General features: G+C 41.8%; 1 protein-coding gene across 2 annotated transcripts in view; it reads right to left on the bottom strand.

Annotated features, from left to right (window-relative positions):
• Positions 1–1,275: 1,275 nt before the first annotated feature.
• Positions 1,276–25,482, bottom strand: part of ABCB9 (ATP binding cassette subfamily B member 9) — an 87,838-nt gene continuing 63,631 nt past the window's right edge. For both annotated transcript variants that reach the window (XM_073676219.1, XM_073676220.1), the window contains 7 exons: positions 17,649–17,846; positions 16,092–16,220; positions 13,820–14,008; positions 11,267–11,440; positions 9,087–9,246; positions 7,837–7,973; positions 1,276–4,094 (listed from right to left, as the gene is read on the bottom strand). In XM_073676219.1, the coding sequence (XP_073532320.1) occupies positions 3,816–4,094; positions 7,837–7,973; positions 9,087–9,246; positions 11,267–11,440; positions 13,820–14,008; positions 16,092–16,220; positions 17,649–17,846 (1,266 nt within the window). In that variant the 3' untranslated portion in view covers positions 1,276–3,815. The remainder of the gene's footprint in view (positions 4,095–7,836; positions 7,974–9,086; positions 9,247–11,266; positions 11,441–13,819; positions 14,009–16,091; positions 16,221–17,648; positions 17,847–25,482) is intronic.

Genomic DNA, 25,482 nt, shown 5'->3' with positions numbered 1-25,482 from the left:
GCATAGGGGACAAATCCTGACTGATGATTTTTTCCTGCTTTGATTCCTGAGCAAGCTCTGCACTTGTGTAGCAGATTCCATAAATGAATCCTATTTAGGAGACAGTCCTAGCATTTGGTAAACTTTTTAGGTGCCCTAAGCCTTTCTTCCAGCAATTGAACCTCTCTCTTTGAAGTTCCTGATGATCTGATAAATTGATCGTTTCAGGGAAATCTTACAGACAGCAATGTCGTGCCTGTAAAGCCCCTTTGATGCAAATCAATGATTACTGCAGGTGTTTCCTTGGAGGTAACCATGGTTAACAGAAGAAGACAATGATTTCAAGCACCAGCACCCTTTTAAAGCAACCAGTCTGCTCCTTTAATACAATCAAAAAGACGGGTTTATATCAGCTGCCTTGTCTTTGTTAACACTTTCTCCTGAGCTAAAGAGAAGCTCACTGAAATTATGCAAAGTCATATTGTGGCAGCGCTGAAAAGGAGTGGAAATGGGGCTTATGCAATGAAGTTAATTTCATGGCAATTGATGATTTTGCTTTTTATGCAATTTATGTGATCACTCTTCATAACAATCTAGAGTTAATGCAAAATGCCACTATTTAATCTGAAGCAGCAAACTTTGTAAAAACTAAAATTTGTGTCATTCTCAAAACTTTTGTCTATGACTGTTTAGTTTGATCCCATATATTTTAGCATTACTTGTATAGAACACTAAATGTATAACAGTAAGTATTTATTGTATGGATGATCATTTCATAATATTGTTTCTTTAATAATAAAGTAACTAATTAGAATACATTTGAACATGGATTGTGAATTTTTCTATGAAAAAGTATTCTTTTTTTAATTTATTTTAATTCAAATACTATTGCACTACTTTGTCTCAACAGTGTTCCAACCATACAATTGGAAGGGATTCTCCTGGACCTTATGATTGAGGACCTATCCTTAGGTAGTTGGGGGTCTCACCTTAGTAACTTCTGACAATCAGCACAATGCAGGGGTCCTTTCTTTATATACACAGGCATAGATACTTAGTTCACATGCAGAAGCTGCTTTGTCTGTGTAGAAAATGAAAGGAACATTTATTCTGCTGTCTGATATAGGTCCAAAAGGTTGGATCCTCACCAATGATTCCCAAGAAAACAATAGGACATAAATATGGCTTCTATAAGTGCTTCTCACTAAATTAGAATATCATCAAAAAGTTAATTTCAGTTCTTCAATACAAAAAGTGAAATTCATATATTATATAGAGTCATTACAAACAGAGTGATCTATTTCAAGTGTTTATTTCTGTTAATGTTGATGATTATGGCTTACAGCCAATGAGAACACAAAAGTAATTATCTCAGTAAATTAGAATACATTACAAAAAACATCTGTGAAGACTTCCCATGCATTTAAAAAGGCGACCATGATCTGTGAGGTCACTATGGGCATTATACATTTGTCCCCTTTTTTCTTTTCTATCATTATGTTACATTAATGTATTACATGTGAGCCTTCCATTGAGCCTTACTGATACCTCTGTATTACTGTGTGGGAACTTTTCCCTTTTCTTGAGCCCATGCCTTGGGGCAGGGCTTTATTATATGTCTTTTTTAACGTTTTGTCTGTTAATTAATAAAATTATGTTTTGTTTAAACATGTTTTTTGACCTCCTATGACTCATAGTAGTTCTGTGTAGGTGTTATAAAAAGGTTACTTAGTCTGTTTCAGTAGGCTCCACAATCATTGGGAAGACTGCTGACTTGACAGATGTCCAGAATCCAGAAGGCAGTCACTGACACACTCCACAAGGAGGGTAAGCCACAAAAGGTCATTGCTAAAGAAGCTGGCTGTTCAGAGTGCTGTATCCAAGCATATTAATAGAAAGTTGAGTGGAAGGAAAAAGTGTGGTAGAAAAAAGGTGCACAAGCAAACGGGATAACCGCAGCCTTGAAAGGCTTGTTAAGAAAAGGCCATTCAAAAATTTGGGGGAGATTCACAAGGAGTGGACTGCTGCTGGAGTCATTGCTTCAAGAGCAACACACACAGATGTGTCCAGGACATGGGCTACAAGTGTCGCATTCCTTGTGTCAAGCCACTCATGACCAATAGACAACGCCAGAAGTGTCTTACATGGGCCAAGGAGAAGAGACCTGCACTGTTGCTCAGTGGTCCAAGGTGTTGTTTTTGGATGAAAGTAAATTTTGCATTTCTTTTTGAAATCAAGTTCCCAGAGTCTGGAGGAAGAGTGGAGAGGCCACAAGCCAAGCTGCTTGAGGTTTAGTGTGAAGTTTCCACAATCAGTGATGGTTTGCCTAGCCATGCCATCTGCAGGTGTAGGTCCACTGTGTTTTATCAAGACCAGGAAATTTTAGAGCACTTCATGCTTCCCTCTGCCGATAAGCTTTTGGGAGATGGAAATTTCATTCTCCAGCAGGACTTGGCACCTGTCCACACTGCCAAAAGTACCAATACCTGGTTTAAAAACAACAGTATCACTGTGCTTGATTGGCCAGCAAACTCGCCTGACCTTAACCCCATAGAGAATCTATGGGGTATTGTCAAGAGGAAGATGAGAGACACCAGATCCAACAATGCAGACGAGCTGAAGGCTGCTATCAAAGCAACCTGGGCTTCCATAACACCTCAGCAGTGCCACACGCTGATTGACTCCATGCCACGCCGCATTGATGCAGTAATTGATAAAAAAAGGTGCCCGACTAAGCATTGAGTACATTTACTGAACATACATTTCAGTAGGCCAACATTTTTCAGATTTTAAAAACATTTTACAAGCTGTTGTTATAAAGTATTCTAATTTACTGAGATAATGACTTAATAATAATAATCTTTTTATTTATATAGCGCCAACATATTCCGCAGCGCTTTACAATTCAGACAATTTCCAGACATTATCGGCGCTGTCCCCATTGGGGCTCACAATTTAGATTCCCTATCAGTATGTTTTTGGAGTGTGGGAGGAAACCGGAGAACCCGGAGGAAACCCACACAAACACGGGGAGAACATACAAACTCCTTGCAGATGTTGCCTTGGTGGGATTTGAACCTATTGTTGGTCTTGGTCAGCTGAAGTAATTTGCATCAAATTTATTAATAGGTGTCTTCAAGCTTTAAGTTCACTAGATTCAAATATGTACTCTAGTCATTTAGGACACTTTTGTGGCGTCCCTTCCGCTAAGCAGCTGACGTTGTGCAAAAATTGAGTGACTTTTGATGTCATAACTAAACATTGAGCAAAAATTTGCTATTTTTCTAAACTAGTTTTCTGCCAAGAATTGTTTGAAGAATAAGAACACCCTCCCTGCCTGCATGCTACTACTACCTATAGGGAAGTACAGTAGGTAAACTAACCTATAGAATCTATACATACAGAAGGACAACGATATACATTTTCAAAAGCTGGGGAGTTGAACATTTAAATTTGGTCTCACAGTCAAATTATTTTGTATAATTCCATTGTGACAGTGTCTTTCTATACAAGTATCTTAATAATATAAGTAGCTCCAAACATGGCTCTGAGTGTTCTAAATCCTTTCTTATTCTCTACAGTAGTCATGCAAGTGCAGTCTATCACTATAAAACCAATAGGACATTAAAAAACCAGGGTTCATAACCAAAACATGAATGATGAAAGCCGCACAATATTAGACAGTAAAGCACAAAATAAACAGAAATATTCTATTTAATGTTTTTTGTTTTTTTTTCAAAATTTAAATCAACTGTTAAGGTCTTAGATTTGTGTACAATGATCTATCTATCTAATAGAGGTATTTCCATGCATGGTTTTTCTGATATCAGTACATTTTAACGTTCATTTGCAGGTTCACTTAGTCTGGACTCTTTGGTGGGAACATGTTGTGACCTGGTCTGATCTTTCTCTTCCGCTCCAAGGCCAGAAACTTGACGCTGAACAAGCTGGGAATAGAGTCCGCCTTCTTCCATCAGCTCTTTATGAGTTCCTTGTTGCACCACTCTGCCCCTGTCTAAAACAATGATGTTGTGTGCTTTTTCCACAGTGCTCAGCCTGTGTGCTATAATTAGCAATGTGCGGCCCTGCAGATCGCTATTAATCGCTTGCTGGATCTGTGAAGAATGAATCATTAACAGTTACTTATGTGTTGCACATATGTGAGAATTTTCTAAAACACCAGTCTGTCATGTTTATTCTAGATCATTAGCAGTGCCGAAAGGCGCATGAGAAATAAAGCACCCCAATACAATTCATATTACATATTATTACATTTGTAATGTAACACATCTTACATGTAACACATGTCTAGCAGGTGTAATATATCCAGATATGAGTCAAGAATTTAATCTTATGCTTAATAAACTGAAAATAAAAACACTTGAAAGTGATCCTTTTTGCATACTTATAAAAAGGTGGAATATCACGTATCAATGTGAAAAATTTACCAAGGGAAAGGGAAGTCCTCATGAATTAAAATAGAAAAAAAAACAATATAAAAAGAAAAGGTAAGGCTGGGTTCACATGCAGGGCCGGCCTTTGGGGCGTGCCAGCTGTGCAACTGCACAGGGCGCCTCAAACTTGAGAGTGAAGGGGGGCGCTGCGCTGGCTCCCTCCCCGTCGGTATTTTTCTTATGGAAGAGCAGAGAGGGAGCGCCCAGCGTTTCTTCTGTGCTCAGGCGCCGGCGCCCCCTCTCTGCTCTGAAATGTCCGGCCGGGACCCGGGCGCGCTGCACTCTCTCCTCCTCACACACAGGGGCGGAACTACCGCCCGTGCAGCCGGTTCATTGAACGGGGGCCCCGAGGGAGAGGGGGCCCCTTCAGCCTCCAGCAGGGCCGCCATCAGGGCATGACTGCCCTGACTCCAGTATGGGGCCCGGCCGGTAGGGGCCCCCTTGGGGGCCCCCCTCTTGTGTGTCTCTCTCCTCATGGGGCCCCCGGCCCCATGCTAAGCGCCGGGGCCGGAACATCTCTGTCATGATTTCTCTGACTTCCGGTCATGTGACGGCACCGTCACATGACCGGAAGTCAGGAGAACCTGGTGTCATCGATTTGGACGAGGATTCTGCAGGGATCGCATGGGGGTAAGTATAACAAGTTTTTTTTTTTTTTTAAATACAATTTACTAGGAGTGGGGGGAATGGGAGGTGCACATGTGGGGGAGGGGAATGAGAGAGGTGCACATGTGGGGGAGGGGGATGAGAGAGGTGCACATGTGGGGGAGGGGGATGAGAGGTGTGCACATGTGGGGGAGGGGGATGAGAGAGGTGCACATGTGGGGGAGGGGGATGAGAGAGGTGCACATGTGGGGGAGGGGGATGAGAGATGTGCACATGGGGGGGATGAGAGAGGTGCACATGTGGGGGAGGGGGATGAGAGAGGTGCACATGTGGGGGAGGGGGATGAGAGGTGTGCACATGTGGGGGAGGGGGATGAGAGAGGTGCACATGTGGGGGAGGGGGATGAGAGAGGGGCACATGTGGGGGAGGGGGATGAGAGATGTGCACATGGGGGGGTGAGAGCTGCACATGGGGGAATTGGGAGAAAATGAGCTGCACATGGGGGAATTGGGAGTAGGGGGATAATGAGCTGCACATAATGAATGTGGGGTGGGGGACAGTAAATGATGATGGGGTGGGGAGAGCAGGACATGATATAATGAATTGGGGCAGGGGGTGCATGTAAATAATGAATGCGGGGAGCAGGAAGTATAGAGTAGGGGGCGTTGCGGATGCAGGAGTGTAACTGGTAACAAATTGGCGGAAAGAGTAGAGGTTCTAATTAAATTATATATTAAGTGCCTATTTACAGTTAATGGGGGCACCGTGGTGGATTACAATTTATATTTGGAATGGTAGGTTGTATAATAACTAACCATATATTGATGGTGGATACACGTCTGTATTCAGCTGCGTAATGTAGAAGTTGGGGAATGTGCTCTAGATAACTGTGTTATTTTATGCAGAGACGAGTCCTGGCTGGAAGACGTAATGGCGGTCTGTGCTGGATGAAGGAGAAAAGCGTAGCTGAAGGACTTCACCTAGAGACGTCACCAGTGAGTCAGTGTATTACATGTACACTTACACTATATACTATGTACCGGGCTCCTGTGTATAATGTCACTGGTGATCACTGTATTACCTGTACACTGACACTATATACAGAGCTCCTGTGTATAATGTCACTGATGATCACTGTATTACCTGTACACTGACACTATATACAGAGCTCCTGTGTATAATGTCACTGGTGATCACTAGATTACCTGGACACTTACATTATACATACCATGTATAGAGCTCCCGTGCATAATGACACTTATGGTAATATTAGTAATGTGGTGGTAATATTAGTAATGTGGTGGTAATATGTGGTCTGGTCATGGTGTGGCAGTTTTTCCCCCTTCTGTGTGGTATTATTCGGTCACTATGTTGTGGTAATATGTGGTCTGGTCATGGTGTGGCAGTATTCCCTGTATGTGGTATTATTGGTCATTTTTAAAAAAAAATGTATATGACACATTCCCTTAAAGAAAACTAAATAAAAATATATCTAAAAAGAGTATTGGATATTTTAAGAAAATTTTAATAGGTTAGAGTAGGGCCCTGCCAGAAGAGTCTACCTTATCGTGGTGGCGGCTTTAAAACTTTTCAACTTTTGTTGCTTGTTATTACTTGATCATTTGATTAATAAAAAATGCACTTGTTGTTTTCACCTACATGAGTTTAATTTTTTTTCTTTGGGGGGGGGCGCCAAGAGGGATTTCGCACAGGGCGCCATATACCCTAAGGCCGGCCCTGTTCACATGTGCGTTGTGACATTCCTTTGGCTGTTTTAGAAACAAACGCAATTGATGCCAAAAACAGATCCGTCACCAAACTTTCTATCGGTTTTAAAAACTGATACATAACTAAACCCAGATGGACTCCATAGCTATCAATGAGGCCCCTGTGCTTCAATTAGTATCAGTTATGCAACGGATGTTTTTTAGCATGAATTTTGTTCATCTGTTCCTATAATAGAGCATACAAACAGCATGTCAAAACACAGGTGTGAACTTCTGCTAAATTTAAAGGGGCCAGTCAAAAGGAAACTACTGTGAAACCCATGACAAAGGTAATAATGGAGCCTTGCAATAAAGCATTTAACTTGAGGTTTTTTTTCTCAGAGAGACCATTTTCAAAGAAATCTGTCAGCAAGTTTTTGCTATGTAATCTGAGAGCAGCATGTTGTAGAGGAAGATCTAATTCCAGCAATGTGTCACTTACTGAGATGCTTTCTGCAGTTTCAGTAAAATCAATGTTTTGTCAGCAGGAGATTATAACTAGAGGACCAGTTGTCTCATGCCATGCATTCCGTCTACTCTGTGTAAACCCGTCCACACCACTGATGGGGAGTTTTCTGCCAATGTACAGTGCACACAGAAAGCTCCCAGTTAGTGGTGTGGGCTCGGTGTATAGGGCTCAGCATTTATAGAATTGCTAGATTTGCAGCAGAGAAAACAGATTTTCTAAAAAAAAACTACATAAAGTAGACCAGTAAGTAATACATCACTGGAATCAGGGTCTCTGCTCCTACATTATGCTGCTATTAGATTAAGTAGCAAAAAACTGGTGACAGATTCCCTTTAAAGAGGACCTAATCCACACCTCAGAATATTGTACTTTTTCTTGTATATTTAGAAGTACAATTTTTGCACACCTGATAAAAAAGAAGTATAAAAAAATAGTACAAATTATTACATTTTGTGAAATTGAAACTTCTGGTATTATTAATGAAGTTATTATATTTTGCAGATAAAAAGCGCACTGATCTAGTAATACTCTTCAAAGCGGCAGGAAAAGGCAATGAACTTACCGCATATTCGCTCTCTGCATCTAATGCACTGGTAGCTTCATCCAAAATGAGCACTCTAGGGTTTCGGATTAAGGACCTAGCAATAGCAACTCTCTGCTTCTGACCCCCTGAGAGCTGTGCTCCCTTCTCTCCTGTTTCTGATACACAGAAAAGCAAGAATGGTATGATTTACATTAATGATACATTTCTGAAATCAATATTTAAGTATCCATTATATATGCTATTCTACATGATATTAAAACTACTAAGGCCCCTGGCAAGCCTAAGAATGTGAGGAACGAGGTAGGTTCCTTCAACTTTGTCTCTGCACAGTGACGCTCCAACCGACCTACTGTGCAACGACTTGGAACACAATTCCATTTATCAATATTGTGTTGCATTTCCCTGCGCAGTGGGTGAACGAAGGCGAAGCTGTGCAGGCAAAATTTTTCATTTTCACACCCAATTATCAGGAAAAGATGGCATATCTAAATAAAACATTCTTTATAAAAGTGCAGCACCATGTAGCGATGGATGAATAACCTAATGTCCAGTCTTTAAAGGACAGCTATCACTTCAGAGGAAATCTCAGATTAAATTAAGTGATAGAAAGGTACACCGTTTTAGGACAAAGTTCGTTGCCCTTTTCCCTGCTTTCAGCATGACTGAAAGCACAGGAGACCACTTAAAAGTAGGGAGCATCAAAATCCGTCAGGGAGCGTCACATGAGGCTGCAGTCAATCAGCGGTCACTGACTGTCTGCAGCAGTCCCATGATGCCATCCACAGGATGTTGATGCCAGGAAAGTTCAATGTTGGATATAGTACGATCATAGATACATAGAAGATATGCCGTTTTTATCTTTGTGATACCCCCAGGGCTGTGGATTCGGTAAGACAAACCTCCGACTCCTCAATTTCCATCACACCGACTCCCTCATCCATGGCTCATGTTTAAGTGATAAATTTACTGTAGCACAGATTCATCTCAGCTAAAAGTCTAGACCCTTAGATCAGGAATAGGACAGACATTTATAGGACATTTCATAACTTTCCCAAATTCTTATGAAAAAATATTCCCCACAAATTACATTGAACGACTGTACCCAATTTATTATATATTTTAGGAGTTGGAGTCGGTTCATTTTATACCGACTCCACCAAAATGGGCTCCGGCTCCGATTCCACAGCCCTGGATACCTTATTCATTATTAACTTAATACATCATATATTATATTTATTCTTAGAGATAAAAACACATAATGTTGATACCTGTGTCATACCCATTTGGAAGCTCAGTGATAAAATTATGTGCATTGGCTCTTTTGGCAGCACTTATAACTACTTCCAGGGGGACAGAACTTAGACCATAGGATATGTTACTGTGAATGGAATGGGCAAATAGCACGGGTTCTTGGCTGACCATTGACACCTAGTATAAAAAATACATACATTAACAAAACAATGCAAAAATATAAGCATTAATATTACTAAGAACTACATACCAGTAAGTAACAAGAACTACCCAGTGCCCACTGCACAAAACACATGGTAAATTTATGAGAGGCAAGATATCAACAAAAGCCGTAATTGCACACAAAATTTACACTTTAGAAGAAAAAAAATCATCAGCTGTCCACTTCAAGGCAACAATAGCAGCTTGTTGGGTGCGGAGCACGGACAAAGGCGTGGGTCGGTTCCCCGGATGTGAATCAGGTAAAGTAGATAATTCCAGCATCCGCAATGGAAAAAGTAAAAAAAAAATAAAACACATTTATTTCATCACTCTAAAATTTTGAAAATAAAAAAAATTGAAACCCATGGCCTACACATTTCAAGCGCACACAGGGGCCTTAATCATGGCTATGAGTATGGGCTTGAAATGCGTAGGCAAAGTGTTCTTTTTTTTAAGTTTTTGTTTTTTTAAATTTTAGAGTGATCAAATAAATATGTTGTTTTTTTTTACTTTTTCAATTGCGAAGTATACAAAATGGTAGAGACTATGGGAACAATGTTAAAATATTTTTGTTACAATGGTGTAGTTGAGAGAAGCTCTTCAGGACAATAGTGAGGATGGATGCCAAGATGAAGAAGAGAACGTATATACGGCTGCATCCCTGCGTGCGGCTCCAATAACCTCTCTCAAAGCCACTCCATTCTTAAGGCCACGGCCCCACTATCAGTATTTGGTCAGTATTCGGTCAGTATTTTTTCTCAGGAGTGGGAGCCAAAACCAGGTGAGGAACAATCAGAGAAAAGGTATAATAGAAACAAGTCACCAATTCTGCATTTATCTCCCACTCCTGGTTTTGGCTCCCACTCCTGAGAAAAAATACTGACCGAATACTGACCACATACTGATAGTGGGGCCGTGGCCTAAGAGTAAAGCTGGCCATATACATTAAAGGGTTATCCCCCCCAAAAAAAATCAGGGTATCCCCCTATACATTTGCTAGGGGATAACTTGCTAATCCCTGGGGGTGCGACCATATTTATCATTCATTTCTGCTTAGATAAATGTGGTAAGATAATAATGCATCAAGCCAGTCGCTGGAATTTAATTTGCCAATTAAAAGATTTTTATTTGTCATATATAAAACAAACAAAAAAACGTGTCCGCAGGCGTCAACTAGCCCAGATTCCCCTAATAAAATTCATCCATCAAATAGAACTTAACTCCCCCTTGGTCTTCCCTACCCCCCAATCCCAACCCACCCACTTTCCTCCCTTCCAGCAGTAGACCTTATTGTTCTTAGTTCCATACTTTTATTCAAAAGCCTGTACTATGTTGTTTTCATACATAATTACTATGTTTGATCTTAACATTTTCAATAAAAATCAACAGTTATAAAAAAAAACAAAAAGGCACAAACAGCAGCACAGAGAAACATAAAAGGGAAATAACAAAAGCAAGGATGAACCAATGAGCCAGAAGTAGAGGTAAAAAAAACTCCATTTTATATCATCTCTTGCCTGGCTCCTGCCTTGGCTCATTAGAGCTTCAATCGCGATTGTGACAGCTGGAAAGTCGCACCAAGCTCATCATGAAACGGGACAAATGATTCATGTGATTCTTACTGTGTTTTTGTAAGGTGCAAAACTGGTAATGAAACTGCAAAAAGAAAAATATATAATATTCTTCATAGCAGAAATAGCAGAGTGATGTACTTGGCTTTCTCTTTCAGTCTTACAGACTTAATAGATTGCATGCTCAGCTGTCACTCCACTCAAATCTGATCCACTGTCTGATTAATGTAAGTCCCACCATACAGACCCCCAATGATCACATATCATCTATATGCATCATCAATCCAAATAAGTGATCATTTGTAATCTTGGTACAACCCCTTTAGTAGTATTATTGTATGCAGTGTATATGAAGGTGTTTCGAGCCCATGTAAAATAACTATATCGACTACAAGAGACAGCTCATCACATAGATGTTTACGTACCCTTGCATGCAGATATTTGTGGTCATACATTTTAATTGCCTGATCATCAAGAAAGACTTCTCCTTCCTCCACAGGGTAAAAGTTTTCCATAATGTTCACACATGAGCTTTTCCCGCTGCCAGATGGACCCACCAGTGCAGTGACTTTTCCAGGATACAGTGTAAAAGACAGATTCTATATGCAGTCAAAATAAACACACATGTAATGTATTGAGTAGACAGTCAATGAAAAAACCACCTGCTATAACTAAGACTATATATACTGTTTTTTTTTTTTGGATTTCATTTTTGCAGGATCAATGATGGGTATGACAAGCAGTCATGATCTGATTTTTTTTTTTTTTTTACTCCATTTGATTTTTAGCCATTTTTGCTCTCTCCTAAATAGAGTAAAACCAGATAAAAAAATGATTGCAAATGTGAACAAAGCCTAAAACATATTACAGTAATTTTTACAAGTTGTTCCTAAGCTGGCTGATCATCAATATTACACTGTGCAGGCATAATGGCTCCTTAGAACAAAAGTCAGCTGTGGATTAAAGGGCAGGATGTAATATAGAATCCTCCTGAATACAGTAGTTTTATATTCCCTGCAAAAAACAACAGGTTTCTTTTATCAACTGTCGCCAGAACTGAAACACAAGTACTGTGTGTTGTGGCAATGCACTCTCTATGAGACTGAAAACCACTGAACCTCGGCTTTGTGCTCTTCGTCACAGAGATATTTCGATGGTTCTTGCAATGAAAGAAATGCCTGTCTTGCTGCAGACTTACACCAACTGCATATCACTGGAAATTAATTGGATGAGGGCAGTAAGGCTTCCCAAGGGAAAATCTGCCATAGATGATGAGCAAGAAGATTCAGGAGCTGCCTGTTATTTACAGCCCATGCTCTATTCTAGTCTGTAATTCGGACCAGGCCAGAGCATCCTGCGATTTCTGTCACACCGACTAGAGGTCTATTTGAAAAATAGCTGGTTTGAGAAAGCACACAGGCTAACATTGGGTCCATGCGCTATGTAGTTTCCACACAGACAGCAAATAGACCAAAACTACATTCATCTGAATGTGCTCTAATTGGATGTTGATGGCCTGAATTCTCAGGCACTGCAGCTTAGATCCTATTGAAAAGAATAAATGCTGAGCTGCAGTACCCAGAAATGGCTACCACACAGCGTACAGAGTTGTGCAGTTTTGGCTCTGATCCCATTGCAGAGGGTACTACAAACAGATGATCAGTGGTAATGCCTGGTATTAGGCCCACATTGATCTGATATTGATGACCTATCCTAAGAATATAAGTCATCAACATCCAAGTACTGAACAACCCCTTTAAAGAGAACCCAAAACTAAGTCAAACATGGCCAGTTTTTGCTCTTATTTTATTTTGCTGCCCACCTGAGTATTCAGTTGTTTTTGTTTTTAAATCTACCATACCGTTACAGAGATACGGGCCTTTTATTCAGTGCTACTTTTTATGGTCTTTATCAAGAGTGCATTACTCACAGGAATCTGTGTGGGGGGGGTGGGGGTTGTCTTTAGGGTTCTCTGGGAGCAACACCCCCATGATAAAGACTATAAAAAGTAGCACTAAATAAAAAGACCCATGTCTTCGAGACTGTAAGGCAGATTTAAAAAAACAAGAGCCGGAATACTCAGGAGAGTAATGAGAATAAAATAAGAGCAAATACTTGGGGGTAGGTCCATTTTCAGGGTGCTCTCACACTTAAATTTTGATCTTTTGGGGCCTTTTTCACTGTATTTTTGCAGAGACAGGGTTTTAGGTAGCATTTTCTTTGCAGTCAAACTTTACTTTAAAGTATATATTGCATTATCAAATAATATACTACATACACAATATATTTGGGAGGGGGTCTTTTTGATCATTTTTTGCATTTTTTTTTACATTTTGATATAAACAATTGAGTGGCTTTCAAATGTCACATCAAGTCGGGCATGACCCAGTGACGCGCTCCCCGCTGATTGATGGGCTGTCGTCGGGGTTTCACTGTGCGTCACAGCCCAGCATCCAATGCGCGCTTTCCCTCTCTTGCATTCATTGGGAAAGCGTGCGGTGGATGCTGGAGACCCCGCCCACGGTACATCAATCAGCGGGGAGCGCGTCACTGGGTCACACCCGACTTGATGTGACATCAGCGGATGCCAGAGGAGGCTGCAGCCGGGGGTCACGTGATGCCTGTGAGCCGTTCACAGGCAATAAAGAACAAGCCAGGTAATTACAAAAATACTTCTCTTCACAGTTTAAATACATTGTGGGCATTTTATATAGTTGTGGACAACCTCTTTAAGGTGTTTTTTCCATTTACATTTCAATGGCAAATCTGGTATATGGGAAAACATGACAAATATTGACATGAATCAAGAAAAAAAATGTGCCATGTACACTATAGGTGTGTTTTCATATTGAAATGATTGGGAATCTTAATTGCAGCAGATTGTAACAGTACTGACACATTTGAACTAAAAGCATACCTTTATTGAATTCCTGTAATCTAAAGCAGAATATGCTATTGTACAGCATTGTCTGACTTACCTTTAGTACTTCTGCTGCCGGTCGAGTAGGATAGGCAAAAGTGACATTTCGGAACTCTACTTTCCCTTCTAAATGCTCAGGAGCAAAGGTTCCATCGTTAACCATTTTTGGTTTACGATCTATGAACTCAAACACTTTCTCTGCAGCACCGACACCTTGCATTAATCCGCCATATACTGATCCAATGGACTGCAACACATAAATCATGAAAGTCAGAATTTTCTTCTCTCCATTAAAAGTATAGTCCACTTGTAGCTATCTTTAACACTTAAAGGGGTTGTCTACGACTTTGACATTGATGACCTATCCTTTGGATAGGTCATCAATATCTGATTGTTGTTCCCAGTGCCGGCAGCCGCCGGGTGTGCTGTTTTGCGGAGCTGCTCAGCACTGTCAACTTCATAGTGGCTGTAGCCGGGTACTGCACATCCGCCCCTATTGATGTACAGTGACGGAGCTGTTCAGCTTTGCAACTCAGCATATGTAGCTGCCGGCACCAGGAACAGCTGATCGGGAAGGGTGCCGGGTGTCGCACCACCACTGTTCAGATATTGATGACCCGTCGTAAGGAAAGACCATCAATATAAAAGTCCTGGACAACCTCATTAAGATCAACTAAACCTTTATAATTTTTTTTGTTCATAATCGAGTGCTCCTATAATTAAAAGTACATCTGGATCCTGAGACCTCCACAGTTGGTGAAATACACCCATAGGCGGATTATAATGAGGGCAATCTGGGCTACCGCCCAGGGCTCCGGGGTGTCGATGGCCAGATTGCCCTAATTATATATGCGGCGCCGCGGCACATATCGGCAGACAGTGGCGGGGGGGGCCCCGGACCGCTCCCCAAGCAGCGGCGCACGGCTGCTACTTCTTCTTCAGCCGGGCCAGCACTGCAGCTGTTAACTTCCCTGTGTGCTGGCCCGGCAGCGTCACAGCTAGGAGACAATTGCCGTTGCGGAACGCTTAAAAAACGCATAGTGGGCACACAGCCTAAAAAAAATTATTATAATTAATATTGTGCCAAATTAATTTCACGTGAACTATCACATGATCTATCACAGGGCATCATGTGACATGTGATACATCAGGTGTGTGTGCGTGGGGGGGGGGCGCGCCTTCTAAACTGCCCGGGGCCCTTGCTACTCTTAATCCACCCCTGAATACACCCGTCAACTCCCTTCCAGAGAAGTGCGCAGCTCAGCAGATAGGAGTGCACCGCTCCTATCTGATTGCGCACACAGAGCGAACTATGGATTCAATAAAAAGAAAAGACTATAAAGCTTATGCTTTACATTAAATTCATACGCTGCTCTGTGTGAATGCTCAGGCAGGAGCTGTTCACTCTTTCACCTAGACTGCGCACATTTTGGAAGAAGGGATGGGTTTTCATGAATCCATGGGGGATTAAATATGAAAAACCTTATAAAGGTTTACTTAATTTTTAATGATTTTAATTCTTCCCTGTCCTATGACATTCTATTACATCATGGTAAGGAGCCTTTTAAGGCAAACTGATTTAATCATCATGGTTATCACAGAGGCACAAATTCTGGGTTCTCACTGCAATGGCTGTAATCTCCCTGCAATATACAGCAGCATCGTAATGGTCAAACAAAAAGAAGATGATTGACCTGTCACTGCCATAAAAAAATAAAATAACCAATATCCAAGAACTGCTGTTTTTAGTTCATCCTGCCTCATGGAAAATACAATAAAAAGTGATAAAAAGGTGACATAATCATACACCATAATGGCACAAAACCCCAATGGTATAATGGTTTCTATAAATAAAAGTGATTATTCTGTATCAATTCTTGGTGGTTTTCAAAATCACTGCTTGCCGTCATTCAGTGGGAACCTTTACTTTTTACCTACAGTGGATGAAAATCTGTCTGCGATCAAGAGATGGACAAACAGACGCAATTCTGTGCAATGCTTGTCTAACTTCTCATTATCAAAACAATAACTATTCTTTCCAGAAAATTAACTACCTCAGAAACATCATGAAATAAGCCTCCATTTTTTGTCTTCAGAAAATGGCTTACAATTTTAATGACAATATTAGGACGCCTCTTGTAAATATTAAAAGAGCCATTAGAAACTTTCTCTGTTTGCCTCAAATCTATATCACTTAATCATCTTTTTTTTTATTAAATATCTGCCATTCCACAATTTCTATTTCTCCAACATGTATTATTGGAGCAGAATGAGTACTGCACAATCTGTAATGTGTCTGCGTGCAGCGGCGGCAGCTAATCTGTTCTTACCTCCATGCAGTCGCCCAGGAGAAATTCATAAATAACAAAGGATATTAGATTACCGCTTGTCGTTTGTCCAGATATCACAAGATGTCCGCCATAGTACAGAATACTAATCTGCAACACTAACTGAGTGAACTAGAGAAAAAAGGAACAGATTATTTATAAAAATGTGTCCAAACGGAAGAAATATTGCTTTAGGCTATGGCTATTCGATAACTTTAGCTGTGACAGCCTTCACACAACCGAGGTTTGCTCGGTGCCGCTGCTACACCGCAGCATTATAGAACTGAGTGGGGTCACATTGCAAGACCTACACCACCACTGAGACCAGCAAGTTGCAAAAAAATCAGACTTCTCAGGCTGCGTGCCCACGTTGCGTATTACAAGTGTATATGCTGCGGAATTTCCGCAGCGTAAACGCTTGTAAAACGCATGTATATCCGCACCCCATGGTCCCCAATGGCATTCCGCAATGTCAATGCCCATGCTGCGGATTTTTCCGCAGCGTATATGCTGCGGTCAAAAATCCGCAGCATGTTCATTAATTTTGCGTTTCCGCATGCGGAATCAATGTGCAGATGGTACCCAAGTCTGGAGGAGAGGAGACTCTCATCCAGACCTGGGTACCAAAGAACCTGTAAAAAAAAGAAAAAATAAAGTTTATACTTATCTTCTGATGTTTTCCCTACGTCGCGCTGTTGTCTGAAGGACCTGCCACGTCACTGAGTCATGTGACCCATCACATGACTCAATGACTTCACCGCAGGTCCTGCACACAACAGCGTGAGCCGCTCAAGCCTCCGGACGGGGCAGAGAATGCATCGGAAAGTGAGTATAAACTTAATTTTTTTATTTTTTACCATTCTGATTCTTTTTTTTTAACTATTACTTGGTCACACTATATAAATCCATGCCGGTTGCATGGATTTATATAGTGTGAACAAGTTGTCAAGCACTTTTCCAAGTGATGCTAAAATCGCTTGGAAAAGCGCTTGATAACCCGCATGCAGAAATGCATGCAAAGACGCTGCAAAGACGCCTCACAAACGCTTCTACCTGGCGGGAAAACCGCATGTAAAATCCGCATGCAATTTTCCCGCCAGGGAGAAGCGTAAAAAATATGCTTCAGTTCCGCAACATGGGCACTTAGCCTTAGGATTTTTTTGTGACTTGCTTGTTGCAGTAGTGTAGATGTTACAATGTGACCCATTCACTTCTATAGCACTGTGATTTAGTAGTGGCACCACACGATGGCTGTCACAGACAAAGTTAAGCTTAAGGCCACCCCCACTATCAGTATTTGATCAGTATTTTCTCCCAGGAGTGGGAGCCAAAACCAGGTGAGGAACAATCAAAGAAAAGGTATAATAGAAACAAGTCACCAATTCTGCATTTATCACCCACTCCTGGTTTTGACTCCCACTCTTGAGAAAAAATACTGACCGAATACTGATAGTGGGGCCGTGGCCTTATACATACAAACATGACCACTTAATGGAGTAAACAAGTCTAGTTATGACAATGTAGATTAATAAGGTATGTAACATAGAATAACATACTTACTCCAGTGGACCACACATAATAAGTATAAGCGATAGCTTCCTTTTTGTACAGGGAGTAAACTTGCTGCAGTTTTTCACTATATACATTAGCCTCTGTTTCTTCATTGGCAAAGCTACGGACAGTTTTTATTGCAGAAATAGTTTCTTCTGCAGTGCTGTTGGCTTTCGCTAAAGCAGTCTGAACTTCTTTGGCAAGTTTCTTTAGAGGGAAAAGAGAAAAAAAAACATGAACACATACATGAAAGTTCTGTGTGTGAGACAGATCCAAATTTATAAACAGATTTCTATTATTATTGACTAAACTCTGAAGGTATCTGCAGCTGAGTCTATAAAACCACACGTGTAATTCATTGAAAATGTTAAACAAAATACAAACACATTCCATTAACAGAGCCATTGGGAGCAAGTAACAGAGCCATTGGGAGCAAGTAACAGAGCCATTGGGAACAGGTAATAGAGCCATTGGGAACAAGTAACAGAGCCATTGGGAACAGGTAATAGAGCCATTGGGAGCAAGTAACAGAGTCATTGGGAGCAAGTAACAGAGCCATTGGGAGCAAGTAACAGAGCCATTGGGAGCAAGTAACAGAGCCATTGGGAACAGGTAACAGAGCCTTTGGGAACAAGTAACATAGCCTTTGGGAACAGGTAATAGAGCCATTGGGAGCAAGTAACAGAGCCATTGGGAGCAAGTAACAGAGCCATTGGGAGCAAGTAACAGAGCCATTGGGAACAAGTAACAGAGTCATTGGGAGCAAGTAACAGAGCCATTGGGAGCAAGTAACAGAGCCATTGGGAACAGGTAACAGAGCCTTTGGGAACAAGTAACATAGCCTTTGGGAACAAGTAACAGAGCCATTGGGAACAAGTAACAGCCATTGGGAGCAAGTAACAGAGCCATTGGGAGCAAATAACAGAGCCGCTGGGAGCAAGTAACAGAGCCGCTGGGAGCAAGTAACAGAGCCATTGGGAACAAGTAACAGAGCCATTGGGAGCAAGTAACAGAGCCATTGGGAACAGGTAACAGAGCCTTTGGGAACAAGTAACATAGCCTTTGGGAACAAGTAACAGAGCCATTGGGAACAAGTAACAGAGCCATTGGGAACAAGTAACAGCCATTGGGAGCAAGTAACAGAGCCATTGGGAGCAAATAACAGAGCCGCTGGGAGCAAGTAACAGAGCCGCTGGGAGCAAGTAACAGAGCCATTGGGAACAAGTAACAGAGCCATTGGGAGCAAGTAACAGAGCCATTGGGAACAGGTAACAGAGCCTTTGGGAACAAGTAACATAGCCTTTGGGAACAAGTAATAGAGCCATTGGGAACAAGTAACAGAGCCATTGGGAACAAGTAACAGCCATTGGGAGCAAGTAACAGAGCCATTGGGAGCAAATAACAGAGCCACTGGGAGCAAGTAACAGAGCCGCTGGGAGCAAGTAACAGCCATTGGGAACAAGTAACAGAGCCATTGGGAGCAAGTAACAGAGCCATTGGGAGCAAATAACAGAGCCGCTGGGAGCAAGTAACAGAGCCGCTTGGAGCAAGTAACAGAGCCGCTGGGAGCAAGTAACAGAGCCATTGGGAACAAGTAACAGAGCCATTGGGAGCAAGTAAAAGAGACATTGGGAACAAGTAACAGAGTCACTGGGAACAAGTAACAGAGCCATTAAGAACAAGTAACAGAGCCATTGGGAACAAGTAACAGGGCCACTAGATCTAGATAAGATCATAAACAAGCGGATTTTCTTTATGAAAACATTTAATTGGAAGTCAAATCTGGGCAGTGTGAAGCTAATACAGTATAAGACTTTATGAAAAGAATCACTCTTATTTAATTGGTTTGCCTAATGACCATAAAAAGTCTCTATGTTGAGCATTCCATTGCAAAAAAAAAACAGAATAGAAAAAGGTCAAGAACTTGATTCCCAGAAATGTTAAAGTGGCAATTTTAAGTCTTTTGTAAAAAGGAGTCACTATTTGGCTGCAATGGGAGAATTGTTGATCTGGTCCAATTAACTGTTAATCCTGAGAGGTTTTGTAAAACCAAGGCCCTCCCTTTCAATGTCTCTAGTACATCATTACGCTCGTTAATAGAAAACTATAACTATAGATGGAAAGACGCTTCTTTGAAATATTTAGGGGTTCAACGGACTTCTAGTTATAAATTGTTGTATCAACATAACTACAATCGGTTATTCAACAAACTCAAATGGTTACTTGATAAATGGTAAAGTCTTCTGCTATCTATGTTTGGGAGAATGTCTTCAGTCACAATGACTATATTTCCTACGTTTCTATACCTATTTAAAATGTTACCCCTTCATATTCTCTATAGGGAATTGTTATGTCAAACGGTGGCGCACATGGATTTGTGGACCCAATGTGCCACAGGGCCTGCCTAGGCATAGCTAAGCGGCTTCCTGGTGTTCACTGGAGCTCCAGATGGTGGAGACAGACTGCTCTGCAGGTAGCCGCCAGGTACCACTCCTAGGCAGAAACCGGTACTGACCTGGTTATCTGACACTGATTACGGACAAGGGCACCATTCAGACAAATAAGTTCTGGCTGATCAAGAGATTGGTTTTAGCAGACGGGGAATATATGGATCAGGGGACGAGGTTTCTGGCACTGGCCGCAATGGGAGTACAGGGGAGCAGGCTCAGGCTCTGGCCGCACACGGACCAGGGAAGCAGGTTCAGGCTCTGGCTGCACATGGACCAAGGAATCAGATTCAGTTTTCACACGGACCAGAGGAGCGGGTTCAGGCTCAGGATGCACATGGACCAGGGGAGCAGGTTCAAGCTCTGGCCGCACACATACCAGGGGAGCAAGACGACTGACCGCACCAGGACCAGGGGAAAATGTTCAGGCACTGGCTGCACTGGGAAGAGGGGACTTCGGGAACAGGAATGGCCAATATTCAGGCACTGGCCACAGCGGGACAAGTACTGGCCTCACCAGGACCAGGGGACCTAACAACTCACTAGTAGGAGAAACTACACATTAATGAATGTTGTTGCTTCAGCGACTCCCTAAATGGGAGGGAGTCTTTTATAAAAGATCCCTCTCAGCAACTGGCTGGTAGCCATCTTGCAGGTGTACTCAGATTCTAAATGCCTCCCAGCTATTGGCTGGGGGTATTTTACTATGTACGCGCGCTACCCCATTAAAAACAGGGGAGTGCACGTGCACACTAGGCACGCTGCCAGGAAGTGAGTCGTGCACAAGCAGGAGACATGCCAGCTAAAGGGGACCACGCCGCGGGGTCGGAGCAGTGAGCATGCCAGCGTCCCTGCATGTAGGGGGAAGAGAAACCATGCAGGGGTGCTGACAATAGTGTTACAGTACCCACCCTTTATGACCCCTCTTCTTCAAACCCACAAGGACTCTCTCATATCATTGGTACAATCGTCGGGACTGTATGGCGACATCGCCTCCGTTTCTCTTTTTTCGGAGACACCAACACACAGCGACTAGCAGACTTGGGGAAGAAGATGGCAACACTGCTGACTGACCAGGACGTATGGGAACCCGACACCTCTTGTGACTCGGCTGTCCCCAACGAAGCACAACACAGAATGGGCACTAGAGTTCTCAGCTCTGGATGACCGATGAGCATACCAGACAGCACATGGAAGACGATCTTCTCCGTGTGTAAAGCTCCAATCTGGAGCTCAAGGTGTTCAGACATGACTTGACGATTTCTGAGTAGGGCCCATCCTTAACTTGACAACACTCTCACTGGATTCTGGAGCTGTGTCTGGAAACAGACACCGACTCTTCACAGCTTGCAGCACGAATTTTCCCTCCGAACCGCCATGGGGCCAGAGAAGTGAGTATGCCAGTGTCCCTGCATGGAGGGGAAAGGGAAACCATGCAGGAGCGCTGGCAACAGTGTTACAGGAATAAGTAGCTTGAGGTCATTCTCAAATTCATCTGGGCCTATAAAAGGCATAGAATCAAGAATCAAATTTTATTAATGAGTAAAATGAGGAGTGGGCTAGGTGTACCAGACATGTTTAAATACTATTGGGCAACTCATATAAGCCATATTCCAGCCTCTTAGATGGATGGAAATTGAATAACTGTGACTAGCCCTAAGCCATCCAAATTCTTACCATTATGCGACTGTTTCCAATAAGCTGAATTCTCACATGTTGGGGCCAATTGTTTTTACTAAAATGATTTGGGATACATGTTCTAAGAAATTCCCATTAATGTCTAAACATTCCCCGATGACCTCATTCCTATTTAATATGGGAATACCTGATAGTTTGAATGGTAGTTTCATAGGACCGTGGTTTAATAAGTAACTTTGCTGTTTTGCAGCCATAGCTGATATGCATTCTAGGGTTTTCTTACCTTTTGATACATTACAATCTCGCTTCAACATACCCTTAAACTCTCATAATCACGACATGCAAATCAGGCACCATACAGTTAGGTCCATATATATTTGGACAGAGACAACATTTTTCTAATTTTGGTTCTAGACATTACCACAATGAATTTTAAACAAAACAATTCAGATGCAGTTAAAGTTCAGACTTTCAGCTTTCATTTGAGGGTATCCACATTAAAATTGGATGAAGGGTTTAGGAGTTTCAGCTCCTTAACATGTGCCACCCTGTTTTTAAAGGGACCAAAAGTAATTGGACAGATTAAATAATTGTAAATAAAATGTTCATTTCTAGTACTTGGTTGAAAACCCTTTGTTAGCAATGACTGCCTGAAGTCTTGAACTCATGGACATCACCAGACACTGTGTTTCCTCCTTTTAGATGCTCTGCCAGGCCTTCACTGCGGTGGTTTTCAGTTGCTGTTTGTTTGTGGGCCTTTCTGTCTGAAGTTTAGTCTTTAACTAGTGAAATGCATGCTCAATTGGGTTGTGATCAGGTGACTGACTTGGCTATTCAAGAATATTCCACTTCTTTGCTTTGCTTTAATAAACTCCTGGGTTGCTTTGGCTTTATGTTTTGGGTCATTGTCCATCTGTAGTATGAAACGACGACCAATCAGTTTGGCTGCATTTGGCTGGATCTGAGCACACAGTATGGCTCTGAATACATCAGAATTCATTCGGCTGCTTCTGTCCTGTGTCACATCATCAATAAACACTAGTGACCCAGTGCCACTGGCAGCCATGCATGCCCAAGCCATCACACTGCCTCCGCCGTGTTTTACAGATGATGTGGTATGCTTTGGATCATGAGCTGTACCACGCCTTCGCCATATTTTTCTCTTTCCATCATTCTGGTAGAGGTTGATCTTGGTTTCATCTGTACAAAGAATGTTCTTCCAGAACTGTGCTGGCTTTTTTAGATGTTTTTTAGCAAAGTCCAGTCTAGCCTTTTTATTCTTGATGCTTATGAGTGGCTTGCACCGTGCAGTGAACCCTCTGTATTTACTTTCATGCAGTCTTCTCTTTATGGTAGATTTGGATATTGATACGCCTACCTCCTGGAGAGTGTTGTTCACTTGGTTGGCGTTTGTGAAGGGGTTTCTCTTCACCATGGAGATTATTCTGCGATCATCCACCACTGTTGTCTTCCGTGGGCGCCCAGGTCTTTTTGCATTGATGAGTTCGCTAGTGCTTTCTTTCTTTCTCAGGATGTACCAAACTGTAGATTTTGCCACTCCTAATATTGTAGCAATTTCTCAGATGGGTTTTTTCTGTTTTTTCAGCTTAAGGATGGCTTATTTCACCTGCATGTAGAGCTCCTTTGACCGCATGTTTACTTCACAGCAAAACCTTCCAAATGCAAGCACCACACCTCAAATCAACTCCAGGCCTTTTATCTGCTTAACTGAGAATGACATAACGAAGGGATTGCCCACACCTGTCCATGAAATAGCCTTGGAGTCAATTGTCCAATTACTTTTGGTCCCTTTAAAAACAGGGTGGCACATGTTAAGGAGCTGAAACTCCTAAACCCTTCATCCAATTTTAATGTGGATACCCTCAAATGAAAGCTGAAAGTCTGAACTTCAACTGCATCTGAATTGTTTTGTTTAAAATTCATTGTGGTAATGTCTAGAGCCAAAATTAGAAAAATGTTGTCTCTGTCCAAATATATATGGACCTAACTGTATGTAATCTAATTTCTCTTCTCTCAAAGTCTGTCATCCTACCCACTTTAAAAAGTTATATAGAGCTGGTGTTTCAACTAAAGGATTAATATCAGATATTTTTCGTATATTACTTAACCCCTATATAGATGATCACCTGAAACAGTCATACATGAACAAATGGGAAATCCCTCTCGCCTAGTACTTGGCAAAAAATATGGAGGAGCGCAGGTAAGACTTCCATGTGCTTCACCTGTAGGATAAAATCAATATAAGCTACTTATGTTTTAGTATTACACTCCTTCCCTATTCCATAAACTTAATCCTAGTATTCGCAACTGCTGCTGAAGATATGGCAACTCTGAGGCGGATTTACCTCACTTATTCTGGTCTTGTACAGGTATTCTAGGCTTTTGGAGATCTGTTAAAAATCGTAAGGTCATTGGTCTTCAGGTACCCTGATCCTAAATTTTATTTACTTAATATCCCTCCGTTTTAAATCACTTGTAAAACCCGACTTTTACTTCACATGACCACTTCTGCTAGATGTCTGATAGCGTGTAAGTGGAAAAGGACTCTACCTCCATCAAATACCGAGTTAGACACACGTATACAGGATGTGCGAAGCATGGAATATCCCACAGCCCTATTAAATAACATAACCAAGCGCTATGAGGTGGTCTGGACCCCCTGGGACACATACTGGGTACAAAGAGACTGAACATGGTTACGAAAAGTAGGTTATGAAGTACGTGTCGAATTAGAATTGCTCTTCAACTTTTCTCCCCCTTCCTTCTCTCTGTGTCACTGTCCTATCCGGTTTTTGTCCGTGTTTAATTGTAAGATGTGAACTCTTCAGTGTTGACTTTACTCATCGTTATTGATTTTTAAGTCAAACTGTGCAATATTGTTTGCGAATATTTTGAATTGTATGAGGTCATTCTGTAATTTCATGTTTGGAAAAAAATTAATAAAAATTCAGTTATCTAAAAAAAAATCCTGAGAAGTATTCATAATCATGATAAATGACATGTCAGATAGCAGAGCTCTCATCCACTCATCTAGAAATCAAAGCATGTTACCTGCATATAGAGCTATTTTCTAATGCTGAGCTTTATGTTTTAAATGTTACAGCTGATCCAAAAAGTAGGCAACGCTCCAAAGCGTTCCTCAATGAGGGAAGTTATTTTTATTGTCCCACGTGAATAACGGCAACGTTTCAGCAGTACAGAGCCTTTATCAAAGATAACAAAGCACTGGACTGCTGAGCCAAAACATTGAAGAACACTTTGGAGTGCTGCCTACAGTACTTTCTTAACCCCTTCCCGACCCGTGTCACACCGTTTGTGACATGGAAAACAGTTCGTTCCCGACCCATGTCACAGCGTCTGTGACATGGAGGGAAAGAGCCCCTGCAGCGCCTGCGAGCGGGGTCGCTCAGGTGTCACAGTTGCTACTGCAACTGGACATCCTGAAGTCGACCCCCCGGGGGGTGGATTAACCCCCCCGTGCCTGGGACCCCTCCGATTGGCTGTTTCATTTTCACTTTTAATGAAACTGCCAATCGGTATGAATTAAATATTTCACCAATGAAAATTGGTGTAATATTTAAATCTGGGCATGGCCTGATGCTTACAGCATCAGCCATTGGCTGGGGGGAGTGTCACCTCTGTCCCCCCCCTCCCCCCAGATCTGATTGGGGGGCTAGCGTCACATGGATACTAGCCCCAATCAGATGTGGAGGGAGTTTTTAATGATGGCCGCAACT

This window comes from Phyllobates terribilis, unplaced genomic scaffold (assembly GCF_046119375.1).
Source record: "Phyllobates terribilis strain yellow unplaced genomic scaffold, ASM4611937v1 Scaffold_1__5_contigs__length_1240528914, whole genome shotgun sequence".
NCBI classification, from domain to species: Eukaryota; Metazoa; Chordata; class Amphibia; order Anura; family Dendrobatidae; genus Phyllobates; species Phyllobates terribilis.
Note: the sequence above shows the minus strand (reverse complement) of the source record. Positions and strands in the feature narration are given on the sequence as shown.